At 39.4% G+C, this 22674-nt stretch overlaps 1 protein-coding gene across 1 annotated transcript in view; it reads left to right on the top strand.

Moving 5' to 3' along the window:
• LOC126418772 (AP-1 complex subunit beta-1) overlaps positions 1–22674 on the top strand; it is a 54712-nt gene that overhangs the window by 14428 nt on the left and 17610 nt on the right. Inside the window, exons 7-13 of the mRNA XM_050085699.1 lie at positions 3760–3947; positions 4283–4409; positions 4487–4614; positions 7557–7737; positions 7814–8085; positions 14811–15003; positions 22251–22456. Of these exons, the coding sequence (XP_049941656.1) occupies positions 3760–3947; positions 4283–4409; positions 4487–4614; positions 7557–7737; positions 7814–8085; positions 14811–15003; positions 22251–22456 (1295 nt within the window). The remainder of the gene's footprint in view (positions 1–3759; positions 3948–4282; positions 4410–4486; positions 4615–7556; positions 7738–7813; positions 8086–14810; positions 15004–22250; positions 22457–22674) is intronic.

Below are 22674 nucleotides of genomic sequence, written 5' to 3'. Positions count from 1 at the left end.
CCACCAACTGTATTTAATCTATCCTTTCTGAACACTGTTAGATTGTTTGAAAAAATTTCGCCTGAACGTATTTGCGGCTTTAGCCAGCTCTGTACCTACAACCATTTGAGCTTCAGTGCTTTCTATTAGGACTTGGAGCTCTGGTTCTTTCCCAACTCAGCTAAGACAATTTAAATCTACAATACCAATCGTTTCTACAACTACCTTACTGTGTTTTACCTGCCCACTTTCTGACGGATGCCCCTTCTGTGGTTCCCTGAGACCCTCTAACCTAAAAAACCACCCAGTCCCTTCCACATGGCCCCCGCTACCTGTGTAGCCGCCTCCTGTGTGTAGTGGACTCCTGACCTATTAAGCGGAACCCGTAAACCCACCACCCAATAGCACAAGTCAAGGAATCTGCAGCCTACACGGTCACAGAACTGCCTGAGCCTCTGAATCAGGCCCTCCACTCGGCTCTGCACCAAAAGACCACAGTTGGTTCTATCGACAATGCTGCAGATGGTGAGCTCCACCTTAATCTCGGAAGTGAGACTGGCAGTCTTTACCATTTCTGCTAGCCACCCGAAACCAGACAGAATCTGCTCCGATCCAAAGCCACACACGTCATTGGTACCGAAATGAGCCACCACCTGCAGTTGGCTGCACCCTGTACTCTTCATGGCATCCGGACGCACCCTTTCCACATCTGGAATGACTCCCCCCGGAATGCACACTGGCTTCCTTCACCTCCTTGGCAGTCATGTTCCTAAGGGTCCCCATTACACGCCTAACGTTGGAGCTCCTAACTACCAGCAAACCCACCCTCTGTGAATGCCCAGACCTTGCGGGCCGAGAAGCTTCCTCTAGAACGTGGCGGACGACTGCATTCAGCTCAGACACCGTCAGCCACTGATAACGCCCAAAACCTGTTTGCCAAACGAACTGGGGAGGCCCTATGATCGGCTCCACGGAAAGTTATTTGCTGCCTGCCAGACTTTGGAATGATCTCCCACTCGACATCGGGTGAGGGGACAACCTCAGTGCAGGCAGTACCCAGGGACATCACAGCAGTGGACCGATCAGAGGACACGTGAGACGTCCTCGACGTCCCTCGCATCGCCGCATCCAATCCCCCAGTGACGCCCCCTGGCAGCAGCCTCAAGCTATGTGACAGAAGCCAACGCAGCCTAAAGCTGTGAGCGAAGGTTCGCCAGCTCAGCTTGCATCTGTACACAACAATCCCAGTACCTATCCATTACTGCACTTCTCCTGTTTGAAGCTCGTAAAAATATGTAAAAAGCGAACGGTGTACTCGCTTTAGTAGTAGCAGGAACTAGCGGTGCGCTCTTGCTGACAGTGTAACTGACACTGACTGACTTTGACGTTGAACAAACTGTATTACTCAGTGTGGATGGGTTTACAGGTGTGACTCTGTTAGTTACGTAAGCCCATCCATCACAGCAAGGCCATATCCCATCGGATGGGAAAAGTCGATTTTTAATTGTCCTGAGGCCAAAATCCGCATAAAAGTCTATGTTTAGTTTCCGTGTGACTGCCACAAAACATATTCAATATGCTGTCAATCGTTTTCTGAAACAAGTTGAAATCGAGAAATAGCGTGTTCCACAACTGGTAGAAGTGTTTCCGGGGTCATGTTCAGAATGTGTTGCACAATGCGTACCCTCAATTCAGCTAAGTTTGCAATCGGAACACTGAACACATCTTTCAGATATCCTCATAACCAGAAGTCGCACAGATTAAGACCGGGTGATCGCGATGGCCAGGCTATAGGGAAATGGCGGCTGATAATTCTAGCATTTTCGAAATGGTGCTTCAGCACCTGCTTAACTGGATTTGCAATGTGCGGAGGTGTGCCATATTGCATAAAAATGATCCCACCCACACATCCAAGCTGTTGGAGAGCTGGAATGATGTGGTTGTGCTACCATTGTCAGTACAGGTAACAGGACCGGAAGCATCTCTCTCTTCGAAAAAAATATGGCTCTATCATAAATGATACCGTAAACCTGCAACAGTCAGTGACCTTCTTAGGATGAACTGGTATGGATTTATTTGCATGTGGATTTTCTGTTGCCCATATTCAACAATTCTATGTATTGACATATCCTTTCAGATGGAAGTGGGCTTTGTCCACAAAATCTTCCACAGCTATATCATTGTCCACTTCCATGCAAGCAAGAAATTCTAAAGGAAAAATCTCTCTTGCTGGCAGGCCAACAGGAAGCAGCTTGTGCACATGGGTAATTTTGAATGGATAGCAAAGAAGGATGTTCATAGGATTTTACGCACCGTGCTCCCGGGTAAGTCCAACGTTCGGGCAATTCTCTGTGCACTACACGTTTGCTAATCACCACTCTTCTCCTCCTGCATTGCTGTAGCCTCTGTTTCCACTGATGCCGAATGAGTTTGTTTCCTCCCTCTACCAGGTTGCACACCAAAAGAACCAGTCTTTTCAAATTTCCAAATCATTTTCTCCAGACCCACGGCAGTCATTGAACCAGTGCCTTTTTTTTTTAAAACCCTTCAGTGTCTGGAACTTCTGCAGAGCGATGTGTGCACACTCATCATTCTTGTACTACAGCTCTACAAGCAGAGCGCGATCCTGCATTGAGACAGTCATGGCGAACATTGCAGATGTGAAAGAAGGAAAAGCCATATACCTGATGTGTTTATACCAACTTCAATAGGTCGTGCACATAATAGGTGTTTTCATTTACATTTTCTGACACATACAGTGCCATCTATTGATCAATTTTCACACTATTTTTTTTATTCTGCCATACGTTTTCCCCCTTTTCCAATAATATTCTGTTGCAATTTGCCATCATTCTGACCAGTGGTGTTATTTATACAGTGTTACGAAAGATTAACTTTAGCTGTAATCACCCTGTATATGTCCCTGTAGTTGGACCTTTTCAAGTTTTTAAAGTATTAGAAGTCAACAACAACAAGAACATTGGCACCCAAAAGCTCTATTTTTTGAGGCGGTACCTACATTTTTATGGGTACTTAGTGATGGTTACTTATTACGTGTGTCACCATACTGGTTGATACTGTCACTTGCCAAAGCTGACGAGTTGTAATGATTCTTCAGTGCTTTAAGCAGTCTGTGAATGCTTCTGCTTTTCTTCAATCATTAATGGATTCCAAAAGCAAATTCCAGAAGTATATAACTGAAGCTAACACAGATAAATGAATGACAGGCACAGCTACACATAGGAACAATCTTATATTCAGGCGATGGAAGAGTGATGTGTGTGAACAAAAGAAGAAAGAAAATGTAGCTTCTGGGTGCAGGAGTTGCTTTATTTGATGAAAAGGAAGTTTGAGCAAGAACCCTAGAGCAAACAATATACTACTATAACAGAGGAGAAACAAGTAATGGAATACCAGCATGAGTAACATCTCAGCCATGAAAACTGGAAGATGAGGAATGAAATGGGTGACCATTGGGATATTGATGTAACAAACCAACAGTAGGTTTGTAATAGTTTCTGGGCTCCTGGCTGACTTCATCATCATGTTATGTAATTTCCTCCAGTCCTTTTCTTTTTCACCAGTTGAAAAAGACCATGGTTTTTAGAGCTATTTTTTGTGCATTTTTGTTTCTTTAATGCAACTTGGTAAATAAATTTAGGCTTGGCTTAGTTTTATTTGTCCTTTCTGAATAAATTATGTAATAGTACATTAAGATATCTTCATATACTTGGGCTATTTTATTTTTACATTTGTCTCACTTCTTACTTTCACATACAGGTCCAGTATGTTGCACTTAGAAATATCAACCTCATTGTACAGAAACGTCCTGATATATTAAAACATGAAATGAAAGTGTTCTTTGTGAAGTACAATGACCCAATATATGTTAAGCTGGAGAAGCTGGACATCATGATAAGACTTGCGTCACAGGCAAATATTGCTCAAGTGTTGTCAGAACTCAAGGAGTGAGTATTCCATGTTGATATACAAAGGGGTCAGCAAAAGAAACTGCTAATCCACAATTTAGTAAGAACTAGTCTGCTCAAGCTATCTGTTTTAGAATGCCCCACAAACTGGTAACTTGTAGTTCCATATTTACTGTTACAAAGTGCTTTTTGCTGTATAAATTATTTTTTCATGTTGTATTTATGTTACTGTCTTTAAATTTAACCAAAGATATAACATACAACAATTGAAAATACCCTCCTGTGTGTTATTGCTTTCTTCCGCTGACCCCTTCATATGTAACTGAAGGAATGGTAAAATTACAGAATTCAGTAATAATATATTTTTGATATAGGTATGCAACTGAAGTAGATGTGGATTTTGTTCGTAAGGCTGTCAGGGCAATAGGGCGATGTGCTATAAAAGTTGAACAGTCTGCTGAAAGATGCGTTTCTACACTGCTTGATTTGATTCAAACAAAGGTAAATATTTCACTGTATTGGCCTGAAATGTTGTTTGTATACATTGATATTTTTGTAACCATTTACGTGTTGTCTAGGTCAACTATGTTGTACAAGAAGCAATTGTAGTAATAAAGGACATTTTCCGCAAGTATCCCAATAAATATGAAAGTATTATTTCAACTTTGTGTGAAAACTTGGACACACTGGATGAACCAGAGGCTAGGTAAGCTGTATATACTACTAACTATTATCAACACTTTGGTTGGTTTGACCACCACAGGGTGTTATGACATTGATAAAGTATCAAATTGACCTTAAAATGTGCCACTTGCTGCCCTGCCCTAACCATCCTATTAATATTAAGCCTGAGTGCTTGATTAAACAGTACTGCTATTATAGTGCAGGATCTGTGTGCATAAATGTAGACTCAGTTAAGAATAGTTCTTGCTTCTCATAAATCCTGATCTTCATTACAAAAGAATTTGTCAACACACTCCCTCAACCAAAATGGAAAATAAAAAACAAACTGAGATACAGAAATAGCCAGTTAGAAGAACGAACAAAGGATGAACCTGAACTAAGATGTAACTGTCTGGCCCTGAGACATTGTTACAGGCACCATCATATTTATAATCTTTTAACAATCTGTATGTTATATCCTTTAATTTTTTTACAATTTATTTTTTTGTATGTAAACAATTTTTTAACAAATAGGCTATTGAATGTACATTCCCTGTTAAACATAAAGTACAGTTTTGCTAGTAGACTTACTTTTTTATTTGTTTATTTATTTAACAAATCATCATAAATTTTATTTTCACATATTATATTTATTTTAATGTGTGGTAATCACCTTGACATATGTCACCAGTTACATAAAATAATTTCAACTGTTTTATCTATTTAACATTTTATAAAACAATACAGTAGACACACACAAATAAAGAAGTACCTGTTACTTGTGTATTGATATTCATAATTGTAAATAACCCATGAACTGACATTTCAAGCCAGGATCAGGCAACATATCGAAATTATTAATCAGACATTTTGAATGCCCATATAAAGAAGTTATTGCCATGAAAAGTTACAGGAAAAGTCAGCAAAACAAAACTGTTCACACAGAAGATGGAAAGTGCTACATGTAGCCAAGTCACAAATTTTGACAACGCTGTAGACTCAGTAATGCCCATTTTATGTTATAGTGGCCATATATCATAATACTAGCAAAACTTAAAGTATACAGTATTGCGAATTAATAATAGTTAATTATACAGAAGTATATGATGTAGACAGCAGTTACGAAACCTGCAGCTGTTTAGTCAGCAGTGCTAGATATGGTCCAAAGAAGCTATTAGTCTTGCTGTGGTAAACACCCATATTAATACATGGTGTAGCCTCCATAGATGGCAGTGCTGATGCTGACCCTGTCATACAGTCGGTCGTACAAACGGAGAATACCGTGATGGGATATGTTGTGCCACACTTACTTGACCTGTTAACGTAGTTCTAAATGTTGGTTGAAAAGATGCAATAGTCATTTCTCGTCTCATCATATCCCACAGGGCATTGATTGGAGAGATGTACAGAGGTTGTGCTGGGCAGAAAAGTTGCTGCACGTGTTGTAGAGCACATTGAGTTTCACGGAGTGTGTGTGGATGAGCATTATCTTGTTCAAACAACACATCACCTTCCTGCTGCAAGAACGGAAAAAGAATAGGTGTAACAACATTCTGCACATGCTGAGTGCTGATTAATGTCGCCTCCAGAAACACCAAAGGTGTAAAAGAGTTGTAACTTATGACACCATAGTTCCTGGGTTGGGCCAGGGTGTTTTGGATGAATGCATTCTCAAAGACGGGACTCTCCAGTTCTACATCGTATATGCAAATGACTATTACTTGCATGCTGGCTAGTTCAACAATTCATCGTAATGGGTATGAATAAGACATTTAAATTTTGTTGGCCAATATTTATTAAACTCTGGTTGCGCATGTATAATGATTCGAAAGAGATAAAAAGGTAAACTGCCAAATACCATGACCTTCCACTCGGCAAGAAAAGTATAGAAAATGGTTTTACAATGGAAGTCATGGTTTGTTTCACTCTTATATCCAAGGTAAATAGAGCTCAGTGATGTCAGCATTCTGCAGGTGTGAAACTACAGAGCCAGACAATTGAATTCACCATACTTTGCTAACAGCAATTAAAATGTGAGAAAATGACTGTTCATCTTCTGATTTGCCTTTGGTTTTAATTTATCCAAATGATGCTTTCATTACTGAAAATCGTTTGAATATAGAGGAAAGGTGCCTGTTATGGGAGAGTTCACTAATGTGAGACAGCTAGATGCATACTAAAGTAAATGCTCAGCTGTGTTGAGAAGTATTAGAGCTTCGTTCTCACAGGGCCTGAGCTGTAGGGCAGTGACAATAAGGGTATTAGAGCTGAACATTGTCAACGGGTTCAATAAGTGTTTTGAGTGAATGTGCTTGTCAAGCTTTCATATCTAAAGACGGGTAGCAGTTGCAACAATATTCATATGGTTGATGTGAAGAGCATTTAAAAACAGACATTCCGTGCAGATGTCAACCAACACTTTCTTGCTGAGGCGTTAACACTTTTCCTGTCCGACCCTCAAATCTGATGAGTTAGCCTGGTGTTGCACCACTGCTTTACCTACTTCTGGGCACAGCAAGTTCAGACACTGCACAGGGCTGCCACTTTACGTGCACTGAAATCATTGTATTGGGCAAGTACCAAAACACTAGCTTTTGTCAGCTACATATGCTGAGAGATCCTTGCAGTAAACGAGTCACGTATACCGTCTGTGCTGCTGTGTGTTACCCTGTTCGACATACTTTAGCTGTTGCAACACACAACAAGCAATACAGTGTTTAAAAAAAATCAAGGGAATGCAAATTTTAATTACTTCAGTAGAATTTCAGAGCTTCAAACATTGCTACATGGCTACCACATAACTATACAGATTCTATCTTATTTGAAACCTAAGTATTTTGGCATTGGAAGTGGATAAAAGTTAATGTTACAGTATTATGTGTGTCTTTTGGACTGTTCATTAATTGACTCTATCCATAGGTATACTAAACAAATCTACAGATGTTACATTACAAAATTCAATAATACTTTTGTAATTTTATCTAGAGCGTCCATGATATGGATTATTGGAGAGTATGCAGAACGTATCGACAATGCAGATGAACTCTTGGAAAGCTTTCTGGAAGGATTCCATGATGAGAATACTCAGGTCCAACTGCAGTTACTTACAGCTATTGTGAAACTGTTCTTAAAGCGACCTACTGACACACAAGAATTAGTGCAACAGGTATGGTATCAGTGTATAGCTTGAGGATACTCTGTAATGCTAATCTTTTATTTTAATTGTAAGTCTTGTCTTGTAGGTTTTGAGTCTAGCTACACAAGACTCTGACAATCCAGATCTGCGTGACAGAGGTTTTATTTATTGGCGTTTGCTTTCAACTGATCCTGCAGCAGCCAAAGAAGTTGTCCTCGCAGAAAAGCCACTTATATCAGAAGAAACAGATCTGTTGGAACCAACATTGCTGGATGAATTAATCTGTCATATTTCTAGCCTGGCATCTGTCTATCACAAACCACCCAATGCTTTTGTTGAAGGAAGAGGAGCAGGTGTGCGCAAGATGTTGCCTGCGAGGTTTGTATTTATCTATAGCAAAATAGTTTGTTGTAGTCACACTTGGAGTATTTTATAAGATAATTTTGTTGCAGTGACTGGGTGAAAAAGTGTTAGTTGATGTTATTGAAATATATACTTTTAACATAGTTCCTATTTGAAAAGTAGGTAAAGTACCCCTCTTTTAGTGCCATAGCCTCTTCATTAGACTAAACATGATTTTCAGCCACAAATTTCTGTAGATGTTGGAGTGTGTGGAAGTTAATACTCTGATTCTGGTGAATAGGGTGATTATACACCCACTACTCACCCATGATAACAAATTGGCACTCAGTCATTGTGTGTTTTTTTAAATGGTCAAAGTTAGATTTCACATTGATATTTGGTCAGTGTTCAACAATTCGTCTATTTAGGATCAAAGAAATGTAACTCCAAAAAACAGTGTTTTGAGATAATTTGTGTTTTGTCCAAAAAACTGAGTACTTTCTAATAGTCTTTCACAAACCTTTCTATGGTAAATAAAAAGTATACTTAACTGTTGTTTTCTACTAGGTGTTAAATATTCTAGTCATTCGATAGACTAATGAAATTATGCCGTAGTTACAATAGTCCGATCCTGAACTTAATGGTTGCTGCTGTATAACATATGAACGTCAAACAAATAATATGCAGCTTTAAGCAATACTATCATATTAAATATTACTGCAGTTGTGTTATTAACGCCTTCATAAATACAGAACACCTGCAACAAGCTATGGGAATGTGTCATTGCTATTCAGTGAGTGCTGTAAGCAAGAGAACTGTTTCTCAGGAAGTTTATCTTCAGTCTATGATGAATACATAAAAGCCATTATTATTTTCACTTTGCGTTATTTGTCTGCAGTGACATTGAACATCCAATAAATAATTTACAGGTAACAGAAATAATGTTCTTGTTTTGTAATCTTCACATAACATAGGAAAAATAATTTTAACGAAACACAGTGCTCCCTCACACTTGCTTGTCTGTTTGTGGATTGCTGTTTCAAAAACAATACAACACTTACATTTAAACGAGCCAAAATTAGTGGTTTACATGAAACAGCTAAGGTGATGAACTAACAACAATAATAAAGGAGACAAAAAGCAGAAAATAAACATGAAGTCTATTCCTGTGATTCTTCCACATTTTCCTCATTTTCTAAATCTTTAGCAGCATTGAGTTTTTGATATAATATGTGATACCAAGGAGTTATAATACCCTTATTACATAGATATGACATTTTTCTTTCCTTTGCTTATGCAGAGAGCACTGTCATATCCTGGGCACAGAGTTTTGTCTTCAGGCTCTGAATTCGAAGAATTTTTTAGGCCAAGTCTTTTCTTGGTGTGAAAAACTTGAAAGTCACAATCATTGTAGGAATGCTTGAAAAACATGTCAGGCTGATCCTTCCTATATTGCATCCAAACAATCTTAAACCATTTCACTGTTTTCTCGATTCTTGGCAGTTTTCCTATTCCGAATTATTCTCTTCTGAAGCTGGTTGAAATCTAAAATTTGAGTGTTATCCATTTGTCACTCAGTACTTGATGGAGGTTGTTCTTACAATTGTATACCAGCCAATGGGATCAAAAACAGCCACATATTTACTTTTTCTTTCAATGCTCGCATGTGCCAATATACTTCCATTTGTCAATGTCCAGGCACAAAAAAGAATTGGTCGATAGCTAGAATGTCCAGTGTATTCACTGCATGCAAACACACAGTGCTCATATTGGCATTCCTAGTCTGACCCCCATATGTATCAGAAAACAAGGTCATCAGCTTTCCTTGTGCATGATTTTTCAAAAAATCCCACAGATATGAAGCCACCTCTATGGACCCCCCTTTTTGCTGTTGTCTCGTCCCACATGCAGCAATTGATTTTGCATTCTCCTACATTAAGAACTACGGAGAGCTTTCTCTTATAGAATGGTGCCTTTGTATTCCCTTTAGGGCAGTGAAGCACTGCTTGAAAGTCAAATTCAGCTAGCAAAGATTCACCTTTTCTTGCATTTTGTTTATTAATGTTCTTAAATTTCCTTTCCATTTCTTTCCTTTTCAAATGCTCTTCCTGTTCCCTTTTAAAATTTTTGTCTTCATTTTCCTCAGCCAAAAGGTGTGAAAACTAAACATTCATCACACATAGCTTTTCATGGCGTGTGGAATTTCAGATTAAATGCCTTGGTGAATATCTCCCTATACAGCCATAATTTCTCGACTGTCTTTCCTTCCTCATAGCATTGTTCTCGATATAACCGATACAATATCTTAATACACATATCGGCAGGTAAATAATCTGCTGTACATTCTTTCCTCTTGTAATGAGAGGGAAGGGTAGGAAAACTCTTAATGTGTTTCCTTACAGCCTCTTTACTTTTTTCTGGTCTCCTTCTACCTGACTGATGACTCCCTCTTCGCCCTTTCTCAATTACACAATGTTCATTTCTTTTTTAATAGAATTTTTTACAAAGGTTTCAGAAATGTCAGTCTTGAGGAAAAAGTGCACACACACTTGAACTGTATCAGATCCTTTTATTAGATAGAATTTCTTGGTCCTCTTCCTTCGTGAGTTATCAGATTTTGTCCTCTCACTTTGTTTTTCTTCTTCTTCCACTAATTTATTTAGGTACTGCCTTTGTAGCTCAGCTGATCCAAGATCCCAGTAGGCTCTGTGGATATTTTGTCTGTCTTGCTCAGTAAACTTACTGCTGCACACTCGCGGACATTTACAGCAATATTTTGGCTACCAATTTCTTGCTGGAACTTCGGAATTCTTCATAGAAATATGTGCCCCTCCATGCTGTCAACTGATTTTTCTTTGATTTCTTTTCCATTTCTCTTTAACTGCTACTCTTTTTCATCTCCTTGCTTTGTTACTACTCTAGATACCATCATTGTCATCTACAATTTCCCTGTCCTGATTATGATGATTTCCTGTGCTCTAGTTCCATCCTCAGCAGTTTTTGTGACATTCTGTACAAGGGATGTTCCATGTTCAACACTGCTGTCTGTAACAATAATATGTCAGGTATTCAGAGGAAGGGAAAAGAAAATTAAGTGGAACTGCTGTAGCATCTAGTAATTGTTCATTTACTCACCGGAATCTGTAGTGTTGTCCAGTTTATAGGACGGATCATCTGGTGGTGGTGGTGGTGGTGGTGGTGGTGACGATGACAGCAGTAATAGCAATAATAGTAATAGTAATAGTAATTACTATTATAGTACTAACTACTGAAATATATACACTGAGAAGTAGTTTCTAATACTTACAAGATTCCATTAAATTCTGTTCCTTGTCCAGGCGCATTTTCACCATCCTCCTTCCTCTGGGCTCCATAGTGCTCCTACTTGCTTGTAAACTCATTCAAAACTGAAACAATATATATCTTCCTTGCCAGGAAGTCGCATTTCATTGTAGTCACAGAGCAACGGCGACAATGTGTCTAAAGAGAAATAGTGGGAAAAGTAAATTCTAACAGTTCTGGTAGGATCAGAGAAATGTAAGAGATGTCTCGTTTCACTAGTTAACACTACGTCATGTGGTCTAAAAGCGAATCAGCTCTTCCGTCTGTCTAATCCTTGCTATTTTTAGGAAAATGTAGGTACATTGACAACTAAAACGGAAGACACAGAAGATAGTTACACTTGTTTGATCGTAAATTAGGTCTTGAGTCCGTGTACCTTATGGTACTAACAACTCAAAAGTGGCAAAAACGTAGTTACGTGTGACTGATTCTAAATGGGTGAATGTATTAATCTTTCATTAATATTTCTGATAGGTAATGCTGATGTAAAAACTAGCATATTATTTCTTCAAATCTTCTTGGTACATTAGCTGCTTCATAAAATTTACCATTTGTTCAGTCATGTTGTATACTTTCTTGATAGTTCCATTTTTGGTTACAGTTCTTATATGAACCATCTGAAAACGAAGTAAAATTGTTTGAAATTCAGCCATCCATTTCTTAACTGTTAAAACCTTCACAAATTCAAATGAATTTTAGGTGACAGTAAACTGTCCCAAACAGAGAACTGTATGTTGGCTTTGTATTCTAGTTTATCCATTTGAAATAAAAATTACAGTTTTTAAAGAGCTGTACAAGTAACTGTTCTATAGATAAACTGACACTCAAATTATTATGTAACTTGTCAAAATGCAAAAATAATTTTTTCACTAATGCCATGTCTGCCCTTGCAATAAATTTTGATCTTGCTCACATGTAATTTAGTTCTTACCTTACATTAAGTAATTCTACAGAATGATAGGTATGTCACACATTGCTTGTAGACTTATACAATTTTAAACGTACCTGAAGTAGTGATAATGTTGTAGTCTACAGATTTTAGCCTTAAAAGAAAGGGAAGGGTGTAGGGAACAGCAATAAGGTTTATGAACATCCCTCAGAGAGTGGTTTTCTGCAACTTTTAAAGGAATTACCGTGAACAGTTTTGCATTTCATAAGTTTCTTCTGTATCGACATCCAAAGCAGATATTGCAGTGTGCAAAAATTTTCAATCTCTTTCATGAGTTATACGGGAGGCTACCACCCTAAGACCTCATGACATGGACCCTGGAAGTCCCAGCACAACTTAAGTTATCCCAGCAGCTAGTCTTACGATGCAGAGTACTACCTAAGTGCTGTTAGATTAGGAATATTGTGTGTTCATTCTCAAAGACAAAGCACCAGGGAGTGTATACTTTAAGATTCAGATCAACACTAAGTTTGTCAGACCTGACCAATGGCTGCTTTTCAGCCAGCAGCCTAGTATCCAGACTGAAACCTAAATATTGTAAAGGTGGTTTGTATATAAATTTTACTAGAACTACCCATGAATTGTGGGGGCTGCGGATAGTGGAAAAGTGAATGTGAGAAGCGCTAGATAGCATGTTTCCGCTTCGGCATTCCAGCTGTGGCCGGTGAGATATCAGTGATGTACTGAAGTAGACAGTCTCAGAAAGCTGGGTGTGTAGAGCATTTCATGTGAATGTGGCATGTCTTACATGTGGACACTCTCTCAGAACAGACGGGGAAAGATGCAGGGAGCATAGCCAACACACACGACTAGAACAGCCATGCAAATCATCTGTCACCAAGTACTCCCTCGAATATTATGCATATTTTTTTCCAAATTTAAGGACAAACAAACTTTTGTGCACTGATTAATTGTAATAAACTAGGTACTGCTCCACCTCCAACAAAAGATACCAATATATTATATAACAGCATTGCAGCCTCAGTATGTGACATGTCAGTAGCACATTACAAGTTAAGTATTAACCACATGTTAATTATTCTACAAGCTACTGTTACCACTCATACACAGCTAAATAAAAAATTATTGAAGCAGAGAACATTGGAAACTGCGTAGCGGGAAGAAAGTAAGATATGAGCAAGTACTGTCTGAACTGTGATCACTGGTCATTTAATGGCCAAAAAGCAAAGCATCGAGAGTTTAAAAAAAGGCTCTGTGATTATGTAGATCAGAAGTGATGATATATATGTGAGGTGACTAGTGAAATGTACCAGCTCAAAGCATTAGCTTTTGCCAAAGAACTACGCATCACCAGTTTCAAAGCTAACCAAGGCTAGCTATCAAGATTTTCAGTCAAAATGTGTTAGGCTTCCTGAGGTAAACTACCATCAGTTGATGGCTTCCAGATGATTAAGAGGAAACAGTAGTGACTTTTCATCTCCATGTGATGATTTGTGTATTGAACATTCCTACATACTATCGCAAATTGCTAACGTGGATCAAAGACCAGTCTATTTTGAGATGTCGCTTGACAATATTGTGAACAAGAAAGGGGAATAAAGTGTCATATACAAATTGGCGGCAATGAGAAGTAAAGGTGTACAGTGGTATATGTAACTGGCAATACAGTCATTGTTAGAAAAAATCTTTTGTAAATAAAACCAAATTGAAGCCAATACATGACTCCCTCCCTCCCTTGAAGTTACGTTGTGAAAATTATTCGATGGTGTGGATTATTTATTTATATACAGTAATCATGAAATGAAAGGAAATTAGACCAGTATTGTGATGCAAATGACAAGTTTTTGAGGCAGAATAATTACGGAGTCGATTGAAATAAAGCTTTCATAAAAATCTCATAATCGGAGACTGAGGTTTCATTTTAAATAACGTTTAATCTGGCTCATCCACCAGAGTTGGAAAATACTGAGAGAATTTGTTTCACAAGTGTGAGCTGTGAAAAACGAGCATAGAGGGTGCGGGTAATCGAAGTCTGCTATAAACAGTGGCACGAGACCAGTAATAATAAAGTATGTTTAGAGCCCAGGTGTGAGTACAGATAACAGCAAAATTTGCAGTGCTAAAGTCTGTGTTGGTTGTCAAAATATTGTGCAGAAAATGGAAACAGAACACCTGGATGTACTCTACTAATCACTCACTCTGAGAAAACCAGATCAATTACATTAGAATCTGTTTATAGTGTTTTGTTTTCAAAGGTATGTGAACAGGAGAAGCTTAGTTTCTATGTTCAACAGCTGTCTCTCCATTTCCATATCCATGTCCATTTGTTTGAAATATACAGCTTGGTTTTGCATTCGCTTATTTGTTTTAGGGTATGACACATTTGATTAGTACCATTTTACAGGCATATTAATGTGCCATTGCTTTGCCTGATTGACTTGGCAGACATCCAGTTTGTCCTGTGACATTGAAGTTGTCGTTAACAAGTATTTCAATGCAATCTGTTTAGAGCTGGTTCGAATGAGAATGTCCTGGAAGTGGCAGCTACGGAGCAGCCTGCTGTCATTCCATCTCAGGATTCACTGATTGGAGACTTGCTCAGTATGGACATCAGTGCTCCAGCAATACCAGCACAGACAACTACAAATGTGTTTACAGCACCACCATCAGTTGATTTGCTGGGTGGTGGACTGGACAGTTTGGTAAGCATTCAAAAAATGTTGATAGTATTCGTTGTTGTAATAGTAACTACAAATGTAACGGAAAAGTCAGTGGCTAGTGGATTGTATAAGAAAAGTTGAATGCCACGATGGAAATGTATTGGCCTCTAAAGGATCAAAATTCTTAAGTTTTAATGTATACAAAGAGAAACTTTTTACTGTTATTTGTTTAATTTTGTTAGAATTCTCAATTATTAATGTAAATTTAAAAGTTCAGTTTTTGGAGAAGAATTTTGAGTTATCTAAACAGTAGTCTTGTTTTCAAAAATATATTTGATGTATATTAACTCATATCAGATACAAATGGGAGGACCATTGCTCTTGCTGGGTGGCACTTGTTAGGAGTAGTGGTACCATTGCAGATATTTGTATCAATTGAAAGACCAAAGTTATTACCTGGTGGATGTGAGGTTCTGGCAGTCCATTCAGGTACAATTGAATTTTGCAATGTAGATTGTTAAGACACTGCGAACTTTTCCTCCTTGACCACATTGTGGAAGGAAAGCTAAATCAAACAATCTGCATAAACTTTATCCCATCAGTTCGTATTTTGTACCTGAACTGGTGGAGGAGACTGTCTACTAAACCACTGTTCTATGCAGAGAATACTGAAAGTGTATTTGGAGAAATCTCACCTCTCAGTAAATAATGAAATGTTTCCACTTTAATTAAAATATCAAATATTGCTTAGTCATAAGCATTATTCTTGTAGCTAATATATCATGAGGTACATGTTACTGTAACACCTCATCAGAGCCTGAACGTAGTACAAGGTTTAATTTTCCACAAAGGTTTAATGCTGCAGACAGATGAGGAATTGTGCAAAAACTTGGAGAAATGAGAATCTGACTTCACATTAGGCACGTGTCGAGGTCCTTCAGACAAAAAGGTTGACACTAGAGCATTCATCCTTGCTTTTGAGAGGGGATTTGTTTCCTGAGAAAGTCAAAATCATTGTCTGCCCGTGTGATATGAGGCTGATTGCACATCCTGTTGCAGTGCTTTATATGCCAGTGCTTCATATACCCTCCCATTGTATGAAAAATACAATTTGTAGAGACTATGGTGGGCCACTTCGTGAAAACTTCCCATGTGAGCAACTGCCTTTTTGTGTGAATTGCAGAGGCAGTCACTATCCTTGAGTCCCAAAGTGTGCTATCCTTGTTAAGGAATGTAACATCCAGAAAATTTAGGTCTCAAATTGCCTCTCATCTTAGAAGTATGATAGTGGATATTCATCCCTGGTACTGCCGACTTTAGCCAGCACAATGGCCAGGTCATTGGCAGTACCTCAAGTACGTACTTCATCCATTCCCTCAATGTTAACCTCTGGTAGTCATGCAAGTCAATTAAACCAAGGGGGATGAATGCCCTCTTATACGGTTCTACATCTATGTTTATACTCCACAAGCCACCCAACAGTGTGTTGCAGAGGGCACTTTATGTGCCACTGTCATTACCTCCCTTTCCTGTTCCAGTCGCGTATGGTTTGCGGGAACGACAACTGCCGGAAAGCCTCCGTGCGCACTCGAACATCTCTAATTTTAAACTCGTGATCTCCTCGGGCGGTGTAAGTAGGGAGAAGCAATATATTTGATATCTCATCCAGAAACGCACCCTTTCAAAACCTGGACAGCGAGCTACACCGCGATGCAGAGCACCTATCTTGCATTGTCTGCCACTTGAATTTGCTAAACATCTCTGTAACACTCTCACGCTTGCCAAATAACCCTGTCTTGAAACGCGCCTCTCTTCTTTGGATCTTCTCTATCTCCTCTGTCAACCTGACATGGTACGGATCCCACACTGATGAGCAATACTCAAGTATAGGTCAAACGAGTGTTTTGTAAGCCACCTCCTTTGTTGATGGACTACATTTTCTAAGGACTCTCCCAATGAATCTCAATCTGGCACACGCCTTACCAACAATCAATTTTATATGATCATTCCACTTCAAATCATTCGGTACGCATACTCCCAGTGTTTGTTTTGCTATCATATAATCATACAGTAAAGGATCATTCTTTCTATGTATTCGCAATACATTACATTTTTCTATGTTAAGGGTCAGTTGCCACTCCCTGCACCTAGTGCCTATCCGCTGCAGATCTTCCTGCGTTTCGCTGCAATTTTCTAATGCTGCAACTTCTCTGTGTACTACAGCATCATCCGCGAAAAGCCGCATGGAACTTCTGACACTATCTATTAGGTCATTTATATATATTGTGTAAAGCAATGGTCCCATAACACTCCCCTGTGGCACACCAGAGATTACTTTAACGCCTGTAGACTTCTCTCCATTGAGAGCAACATGCTGTGTTCCTGCATCATCAGCAGCAGCAGCAGTTAAAGGACCTGATTTTTTTGCACCAATCTAGAGAAGCATCCTCTTCCTCCCCAGTCTACCATTGCCAGAGCTCAAGGGCTGTCCACTCCTCTTCACTCTTGGTGTAATTCCAACCCCCTAAAGTAAGAGAAAAAGGAAGGAAGGGGGGGGGGGGGGGGTAGAGGGCTGCTTTGGTGACCCTGGAGGTGCCAGATTTCCAATGCCGTCGGACTTCAAATCTGTCACCATTGTTGTTGCACCCCAACCAATGACAGTGATCCTAGTGCATGACTTAGCCTCTTGCCCCATTTAAACCTAACCAGGACACCCTTGGCAAAGTTAAATGGACTGTAATGGATATTACTGCAACAGCTGATGTCCTTCTGATCTGTGTTGTTCTAAAAAGAAATGTATTAAACTGATGACCATTCTTCAACTCTTTAATGTCAGTGTGCATTCTGTCATAAGTGAACTGCAGTTGAGGGGGGCCTTTTGGAGGGGCCTGTATATTGGTTTGTGCAGATGTCAGTGATTGCATTCTCCTCCATACCACATTGGAAGGAATAGCAGTAGGATTGCAAACAATCTCAACAGTTACTATTGGCAATATTTATTTATTTAGCCATGGGTTGGACACTAAAGTATGTTGATATGGCCTCCTGAATAACCCCACCCCCACTTACCTTACATTGGGATTTTAATGCGCACAAACCCCCCCCCCCCCCCCTCCGCCCCCTGTGGGATTGGAAGTACCAAAATATCTGATAGGGACCTTCTGACTGTCAAATTTCTGTCTGACATTGTTCTGTACCTCTTCAGTAGCAATACCCCTATCCACTTTAGTGCCACCCGTGGCACCTTCTCGGCTATCAGCCTTACAATCTGTTCTCCTCCCCCTCCAGTTTTGGTTTTATTACTTTGGCCACTATATGATACTCTTTGTGACAGAGATAACTTTCAGTTATCCTGTCACTTCTTGTCACTACCACCTGATGAATCAGTTGTTACGTTGGGCCTTCTAAAGGGCCAGCTGGCAATTGTTTGTTGTATACCTCTGCTCTCACACCTTTGTCCTGTCTCCATTAGATTGCATCAACAGTGTTGTGTGTGTCTTCTCTGATGCAATTTCTTGTGCTACTGAAACTTCTGAGTTTTTGACAAACTGCCTATTGGATTCTGTCTCGGGTTCTTCGGCCGAAGTTCATCTAATGACTTTACTGACATTTCGCCAGCTTGAGTGGCTGGCATTGTCAAAGCTTCACCCTCCATTGCCGGTGGTGAACTGGAGCCGAGCTCGCAGCTGCAGACTATATGTACTTGGTGCACCAACGTCCGAGGGCTTCTCTGCGATCGTTTCTGGTGCGGTTCTCCTCTTGCTACCTGCAACAGTCGTTTGCTGCAGTACAGGAAGCCAGGATCCGTTTACCTTAAGACTTTCCTCTTTCTTGTTGAAGCTGTTTGCGTGTTTTTGCATTTCTACAGCTTCTCTGAACAAGCACGTGTGATAGTGCTTCTCTGCAGCCAGAACTTCCGTGTTGGCGAATATTATTATGTGGCCGGTCTCATACAGTGCGTGCTCTGCCATGACCGATTTCTCCACCTGCCCGAACCTGCAGTGTCACTTACGTTCTTTGATCCTGGTGTTGATTAATCGTCCAATCATTCCGACAAAAAATTTTCTGCATGTCCATGGTATACGGTATATTCCCGACATTGCAAGTGGATCCCTTTTCTCCTTTGCCGATCTAAGACACTCTCTTCCTTGTAAGTTTGAAAATCATCTTTACACCATGTTTGTGCAATATACGGCTGATTCTGTCGGTCACTCTGGGAATGTATGGCAGAAAGGTCGTACCCAACATTTCTTTTTCTGATTCCTTACTTCGAGTGTTTGGCTCTGTTACACTTCTAATATAATTTGTGGAGTACCCATTGCTCCTCAGAACATTTTCCAGTTGATGGATTTTGCATCTGAGGTGCTGCGGCTCACATATTCGTCCTGCTTGCGTTACAAGCGTATTAATCCTGCCTCTTTTTCTGGCTCATGTGGTGGTTTGATAGTTTGAGCAGGTATCGGTCCATGTGTGTCGGTTTTCGATATACGCTGTGTCCCAGGCTTTTGCAATCCCTTGTGACCAGCACATCTAGAAATTGCAGTTTTTTGTCCTTTTCTACTTCCATGGTAAATTTTATGTTTCCATGGAGGCTGTTCAAGTGTCTTAGGAGCTCACCGAGCTGTTCTTCACCATGGTTCCACACATCGAAAGTATCATCGACGTATCTGTACCACATCTTATGTTTGCAAGTCGCCAAGTCCAGTGTCCGTGCTTCGAATTGTTCCATGAAGAAGTTGGCTACCACTGGACTAAGAGGAGTACCCATGGCGACGCCTTCCAGTTGTTCATAGAAATCGCCATTCCACATGAAATAGCTCTTGGTGAGACATGCATGGAAGAGCTATGTGATGTCTTGCGGGAAAATCGAACCAATGTGCTCCAGAGTGGCACTTTCGTAAACAAATCAACAACATCAAAGCTGACCGTTGCAGCAAGACAGATGGTGTTGATCAGTTATTAGTTAGAAGTGATGGTGCCACCTGCTGTAGGTGTGGCCTGAATGGGGATAGCTTCTGTTGTTCTGTTGGGCACTGACACAGCAAAGTGTGTTCAGCATCCTACTGATAATTTGTCCCAAAAATATCGTGTTGCAACACTCTGGATGATTCAGGATCAATTAAGGTGTCATTATGACCATACTAAAAGTATATTTTGAGTAATGCCATCTATCATATCACTGATAGGTGTCTTGCTCGTAAAATCCATCTAAAGCACTGTTACATGCTGTGAAGTTGATATTTACTTCATTGGTTTTGGTTACACATAAAATATGAGAAGTAGTTCAGTATGATGAAACTAGTCATGTACATTTGCATGTACACAATTACTCAATTCACAGTTACGTGCCTGTCAGAGGGTTCATTGAACCACCCTCAAACTATTTCTCTACCACTTCACTCTTGAATGGCGTGCAGAAGGAAAGAGCACGTTAATCTTTCTGTGTGAACTCTTAGTTTGTGCATTAGACAACTATTTCTCCCTATGTAGGTGGGTACCAACAAAATATTTTTGCAGTCAGAGGCGAAAGTTGGTGATTGTAATTTCACGGAGATCTGCCTGAATAAAAAATGCTTTTGTTTTAATTACAAATGATAGAGCAATCAGTTGTCCTTTCTTGCAGGTCTTATTCAGAAAATCTAGATTTTGATTATTGTGTCTAGCCATTGTCAGTGCACTATTTCATAGTATCAATGCATGCCAGTCTCCTGCTGTTTGGGCATTTGTTACAGTTCTTTCTTTTAATGATAGCAACCCCAGCTTCTGTATCATGTCTGTGGAACTCACTCCCCTATTTTGCGATAATAGAAAACGAGCTGCCTCGCTTAGACAGTGACAGTATATATGATGACAGAATTAAGATTGTTTAACAAAGAAATTTGTCAAACAGCCATTCAAATTGAGGACTTATTTTATTTTTGCTGCAAGTTTCAGCGATTCAGTATGCCATCTTCAGGACTTATAATGCAGCTCTCAAAAATTAACAATATTGGCATACTGGGACCATCTGTTTCTGGATTTCGTGATTAAAGTGCTTCCTTCGAAGATTAGTCTGAAACTCATATGGCATATTGAATAGTTGGAAATAGTAGGAAAAATAAAACAGTATAACTTATCAATTTACGAGTATATTATGCCTCTTGAAATAAATGTTTCATGATTCTAAATTATTCAAAATGAAGATGTTTCTTTCGATTCTGTTCACTGACCCAAAATTTCTTGCGCGCTACCTGGCCGTGATACCCATACGTTCTGAATTAAGTAGTGAGTGGTGGTTTTTGTTCCCCAAAAAATACAGCAATAAAATTACTTAAAGATTACTCCAAATATGTTCTCAAAAAGTTAGGAGTGTCTGCTTGCCAATCAGAGATTACAATAACTACCTTGCCGCATCAGAGATTACAATAACTACCTTGCCGCGTCTTAGCTCACGAGGTTTTTTTCCTTATATGATATTGAAGTTATGGCATTTACCTGTATCTTCTAATTGTCAAGACTTCCAGTAAAACTAATTGTGCGTTAATAACCAGGAAAAACTATAAACAATCGATCTATAACTTTAAATGAGATTTTGCATACATAACACTTTCACACATTCCTGTACTTACAGTGTAACAGTGAAAACAATCAATCATTGGTAAAAAAAAAATTTAATTGGGTAGGTAAAAAATCTAATCACCAAGTGGGCAGAACACACACATTTCTTCTCATCCTGTACGTAAGTCTCCCCTGACCCCCAGATCTGGGTGACTTTCCTGAAATCTACCTGCTTTCCTAGACCTCTCCATTAATGTGTGTATGTAATTACAGTATATTGCATGTGCACCCGCCTCAGATGTGGAATGGGGGAGGGGGGGGCTTATTCTTGGGAGCAGGAAATGTAACCAGTGCGTTAAGCTGCAATTTGCTATGTCCCAACAGGTAAGGTTGCTTTACAGTAATATTGCTTAAGCAAGAAGTCTTTCTGTGTTACCACCTGTTTGCTTGCATATTCAGATAGGTGCTGTTGTGCCTGCTGAAACAGTTATCACTGTTAACCTTGGCTACTCCATTAAGGACACATAGTAAACTGTAGTATGAACAGTTGGTCTTGTATAATGAAAATAGGTGATGAATTATTATGTAGCTAGGACCTACGTCTGCCGCATCAGTGTAGTGTATTACACAATAGTTGTGCCTTATTTAAAAACAATATTCCTTAGTATACAAAAAGTAAATATCCTCCCAAAGACTCAACTTTACTTTTTTTCATTATTAATTGACTGAAGGACCTTTTTTTTTTTTTCCAGTTGGGTGGTGATGTTACCAATAATGCCGCTCCTGCGGCTGCCACTGCTGCTGCAACTGCTGCTCCAGTTTCTCAATCAACAACTGGTCTCCTTGGTGACATATTTGGTTTTGCCTCTGCACCAGTTATGTATTCACCTCCCAAAGCTAACTGGCTACCAGCAGAAAAGGGCAAGGGACTTGACATTTGGGGAACATTTTCACGCAGGTGATTATCTATCTCAGAATACATGTGTGCAACATGTGCTTTGATGCTTTATGAATCAGTAGTTGTGTAATTGTGCTGTATTTTTAGCTACCATTTACGGTGTCCACATATCAGTGTATTATCAGAAAAGTTATAAGCATTAGACACAAATAACATGAAGTGTTGGTGTTTAAGATGATTTTTATGAATGTGGTAGAAATATTGTTTGATAACCATGC

The sequence above is a fragment of the Schistocerca serialis genome, chromosome 9 (assembly GCF_023864345.2).
Source record: "Schistocerca serialis cubense isolate TAMUIC-IGC-003099 chromosome 9, iqSchSeri2.2, whole genome shotgun sequence".
Classification (NCBI taxonomy): domain Eukaryota; kingdom Metazoa; phylum Arthropoda; class Insecta; order Orthoptera; family Acrididae; genus Schistocerca; species Schistocerca serialis.
Note: the sequence above shows the minus strand (reverse complement) of the source record. Positions and strands in the feature narration are given on the sequence as shown.